The sequence below is a fragment of the Cryptotermes secundus genome, unplaced genomic scaffold, assembly GCF_002891405.2.
Source record: "Cryptotermes secundus unplaced genomic scaffold, Csec_1.0 scaffold178, whole genome shotgun sequence".
Taxonomy (NCBI): Eukaryota; Metazoa; Arthropoda; class Insecta; order Blattodea; family Kalotermitidae; genus Cryptotermes; species Cryptotermes secundus.
This window is the reverse complement of record NW_019728499.1, coordinates 506,519-511,406: the sequence shown is the minus strand read 5'-3', so window position 1 is coordinate 511,406 and position 4,888 is coordinate 506,519. Positions and strand designations below refer to the sequence as shown.

Sequence of the window (4,888 nt, the reverse complement as noted above, 5' to 3'; positions counted from 1 at the left end):
GGGCGTTTCATAACCGTTGCTTTGAGAACCTGAAATCGCACACGGTAATGAACCTTCGGGTTCCATAAAATGTTCGGAAATTTTTGAGTAGTAAATTTCACTGATTGCTTCTCCATGGAGTTGGATTTTATATAATTTCAACGTTTTCATCTTTCAGGTACAAGTGAAGACTGATTACACCAGTTCACATACAGTTTTGCACAAAAGGAGTAATTTTAAGTCCAATATAATAGTGTTTGTAATTATTTATTGGGAACTTAGAATAAAATAGAGGTGGGTGGGGCGAGAAGGAATTGGGGAATTGCTGTATTTTCGACTGAGTTGCCGCTGTCGGTCATAGTATTAATGCGCTACCAGTAGATGGCAGGACACGAGGCCCGTTTATCTGGAGCATCTAGAGATGATTATTTGCATTCTGCTTTAATGATTTCTGTCACCTGGAGTGGAACGCCGTATAATATGGTAGTTGGTGTCTCTATCTGCTTGAGTACTGTTTAGTCTTTGATCGAAATGTTTGACCGTGGTTAACTTTATACATGTTGTACCCCTGCAGCAGAAGTGTAAAGGCGGTAAAGGTTGTGGTATAACCGGCCGTGGAAATTTTAGAGGTTGAACGAAAAGGAAAATGCAGTTTGGGTGCAGTCCTTCGCAATGCAAAGAAATACATTCTCACTTTGTACTATTTTTAAATCAGGCAGTAAAGTGGGGAAACTAGAACTGGATTCGCGTAATGAGTGAACTGCTATCGAAGTAAAGACGTAAGTTATATTTGCGTTGGAAGAGGTCAGTGAAACGGGTTAGTGGGCCTGGAGGTGGAAGCGGCGAAGATGAAGGAAGCCCTCAAATCTTCGAAAATTACATGGCAGATGTATTTAATAAATATTCATTTATAGAGGGTTGTTCAGTGATTTGATATAATCAAACAGGCATGCAGTCTTAAATCCCCCCCCCCATCGAAAAAATTTACTGGAATGTATTTGTCACATTTGCTGACTGATGGGTTTAGAATTATTTCTAAGGGGCGTGTTTTATTTTGATTTTTTTAAATGACAGCGTGAATAAACCACATGTAAATTTTAACTTGTTTTTGAGTTTTGGTTTGACCAAAAGTATATGTATGTATGGACAGGGCCAGCAGGGCTCTGTGACACCGGTAATTAAAGCATGAATAGGCCTCATCCCATAAGGCTGATTTAGGATTTAATCCTTAGATCAAAAAAGACCAGCAGAACGGAAAAAGCCGATATAGAGAACAAGACTATAGTACAAAGGTGAATTTCTTTAGGGTTATTCAGACCTTTTATTGACTCAGAATTTATGCCATTTAATTCTGCAGTTTTGATACTGTTAGCTTTGCATTTATTAGTGCCATAAGCAATAGATGATATGTTTTGGGTTAGTGTTGGATGGGATGGTGGACATGGGGTATATTTGTGTGTGGGGTTGGTTTAAAATGTAGCACAGCTGTTCTGCATATTCAGAGGTTGTTACAATTTTTACCATCATCAGGTTAATTTATATTTAACTTCTTTATTAAGACCATCACAACTATATCAAGGTCAGTGCCTGGTTTTGGCAGAGCCTTGATATAGTCACAGCTTGACGGTCTTAATAAAGAAGTTATATATTATAACACAACAGGATGCATGAAATGAAAATTAATTTATATTGTCACAGAAATGCTGGCATCTTAATACATCTTAATACATGGAAGGAATTCTACAGTCATTCTACAGTTTATTAGATTAAATGGAGCACAGCACTGCTCAAGAGTTGGTTTCATTTGTATGTTACAATCTTCTGTGTGTGTATGGCGTGGTCATTGCCCCTTCCTGGAAGTACTAATGGTGCACTATTTCTACCACCAGCAGCCACATTACTTCTATAAGGAAGAGGTGCAGAATCCTTATTTATGTGGATCACCATGTGATACTTCAACCAGTTGCAGTGTCTAATGAAGGGGTGCACACCACCAGCATTCTGTGTTATGTCACATGATTGATTGATTGATTAATTGATTGGTATAAGTAGGTGAATAGGTAAGTGAGAATCGAGGAAACAATGGCTGTAGTACAGTCATTTATCAATTTATACAGTAGTTTCATTCTTGAAAATGGGTATGGAAATCAGATATGATTTTCCTCTTAGAAATAAAGGAAATGGTAGGTGTTGGGGGAAACTTTGCCCCAGTACTCATTCAAACATTCTGTCTTTCAGTACATTTTATTGTAAACTGTGCTTGTAATGTTTTGCTTATCTATTGCTGGTACAAATGAAGAATGAAAATTGAGTCTTATAGTTGGTGAATGTTACTTTTAACCAAGACTGGGAACTGAAGTTGAAGTATAACTTTGTGCTTGGTTAACTTATTGAGCAAATGTGTATTTATGTACATATTAATCCTCATTACAAATATGTTAATAAGTTTGTACATTATTTTTATTCCTTTCACAGTCCAGTATGAACCACCTGATCATGAATTGCACAGATGGGAAGCCATATAGGTTTTAAATGGCATGACTTATGAGGAAAACTGGAAACACAGACTCTCCAGACGTGAGGATTTTATTCACAAAATCAGCCACTTCAGAGTTGATTCTGATTGGTCTGGAACCCATGGAACTGTCAAACTGTAGTAGTAGTAGTGATTATGTAATGAAGGCGGAGAACCGTGTCCTGTCATAAAGTTGTATCATCAGAACTGCAAGGTTTGGATTGTATACCTGGTGCTGATGACTCATTACTTGATAATGCAGAACCTACTAACAATCTGCTAAAGGAAGATAGTTCTTTCAAGTGGAACATAGCAACTACTTCTCAGAAGATGGGTAGTGAAGTAGATGCTGATAGAAAAATAGAATTTTGTTCCAGCCCTTCTTCATTTCCAGATAGAAGCATTGATGATGATAATTTGACAGAAACAGAATGTGCTGAATCCTACATATTGCCTGAATGTCAAAATGGAAATGGGAAGCCTGGTGATAGTGAGTTGTTTGTGGTTAGTTTGGATCCAATGCAAGTGTTACCTGATGGCAATATGATACAAAGAGAAGGCAGTGTATATCCATGCAAGAAATGTGACAGAACTTTTCCTCTTCAACAGCTGCTTGTCCTCCATGAACGTAACCATTCACGGGAAAGGAAATATAAGTGTGCTAGTTGCAATAAAAAGTTTTACACCAATGGAGATCTACACAAACATGAGACAGTGCATTGGGAGGATAAGCCATTTTCTTGTGTTGCATGTGGGAAATCTTTTGCTCGAAAAAATTTACTCACTCGGCATGAAAATGTGCACAGGGATAAGAAACGAACTTCATGCAGCTATTGTTCTAAATTATTTCTTTCACTGGCTGAGCTAGCTGAACACGAGAAGGGCCACAAGCGGACCAGACGGTTCCAGTGTAGGTTTTGTGAACAGAAGTTTGCTGCAAAACATTCCTTGGCAAAGCACGAGAGTCGTCATCGGGGAAATGATCTGAAGTTCACATGTGACTATTGTCGGGAAATGTTTTCTTCTCATGCGAAACTTTCACGTCATCTGGTTATACATGCAGGCAGTAAACCATTTCCATGCAAGGTGTGCACCAAGACATTTTCTCTGAGCCACCACCTCACCCGACATATGCGTATTCATTTTTCAGAAAAACTATTCAAATGCTCTTACTGCTTAAAATTATTCTCACGCCGAGAATCCTTGGAGATACATGTTCGTAGTCATACAGGGGAGAGGCCATACCCATGCAAAGTGTGTGGTAAGTGCTTTCAGTCCCATACACAACAAATGCGACACTCGAAGATCCACACAGAAAAACCCTTCCTGTGTTTTGTATGCAAGAAAGCATTTTTAACAGAAAGTGAACAGGAGAAGCATTCCTGCACTTTCAGATCAGGTAATACTAAAACAGCGACATCCTTGGGAAAGCTGTTTCTTTGTACCATGTGTAAGAATCCCTTTGCTACGAAACCAGAACTCGAGGCACATACTTGCAAGATTACGAAACCTTCTGTTCAAACAGATGTATGTGATGATAAACCTTTCCTTTGTGCTTCTTGCAAGGAAACTTTTGTGTCTGAATCTGATTTTGAGAATCATATTTGTACTCCTAAATCTGTTACTTTGGTTTCGCTATCACAGGTGCACAAACCTTTTCTCTGTTCTGACTGTAAGGAATCATTTGCTACAAAAATTGAACTTGAAATGCATTCTTCAGTTCATAAGTCAGTTGTTGTCGTGGCAGTTGTAAACTCAAACAGGCCTTTTCTGTGTGCTGATTGTAAGGAAGACTTTGCTTCAAAGGCTGACCTTGAGGAACACACTTTCACTCATAAGTCTGTTGCTATGATGACAATGGTGGACACTGATAAGCCCTTTCTTTGTGCTAAATGTAAGAAAACATTTGCAACAAAACCAGAGCTTAATGCACACACATGTAATTCTAAATTTAGTTGTAAAGAATAATAGAGATTTGGAAATTATGGATAATATAAAATTTGTTTTAAAAACAATTCATTTTAAACATTCTAAACAGCAAAAGTGAAGCAATTAATCACTTATTTCAGCATTAATCAGTATTTTAGATCTTCAGAAAAACCATATACTTCAAATTTTGCCAGGTAGAAAGTTACAAAGTGATTGTATGTATTTATGTATATATGCACTGTATGTATCCATGTGTGCAAATATGTTTGGATGTTTTCCGAGTGTCTGATGATGTAATTAGCGTAAGTAATTAATGCAAGATTGTATTTAAAAGAACATTTCACTCTGTTAGCACATGTGATATATGACATTGTGTCTTCTTCATTGATTTTGTTATAGTTCTCTCAAATTTCCTGGCACAGTAATTGAAACTCACTTCCTGCTGATCTTTTCTCTTCTTTTGTG

General features: G+C 37.6%; 1 protein-coding gene across 7 annotated transcripts; it reads left to right on the top strand.

The window, feature by feature from the left end:
* Positions 1-394: 394 nt before the first annotated feature.
* On the top strand, positions 395-4,858 carry LOC111865174 (zinc finger protein OZF). 7 transcript variants are annotated; one of them, XM_023852969.2, is made up of 3 exons: positions 395-462; positions 1,869-2,039; positions 2,455-4,858. In XM_023852969.2, the coding sequence occupies exon 3, from the start codon at positions 2,825-2,827 to the stop codon at positions 4,460-4,462; it is 1,638 nt and encodes a 545-aa protein (XP_023708737.1). In that variant the 5' UTR covers positions 395-462; positions 1,869-2,039; positions 2,455-2,824; the 3' UTR covers positions 4,463-4,858. The 7 variants fall into 7 exon arrangements, with proteins under 7 accessions (XP_023708737.1, XP_023708735.1, XP_023708733.1 ...); XM_023852967.2 differs by having other exon boundaries at positions 429-758; positions 1,872-2,039; XM_023852965.2 differs by having other exon boundaries at positions 429-758.
* Positions 4,859-4,888: the final 30 nt, after the last annotated feature.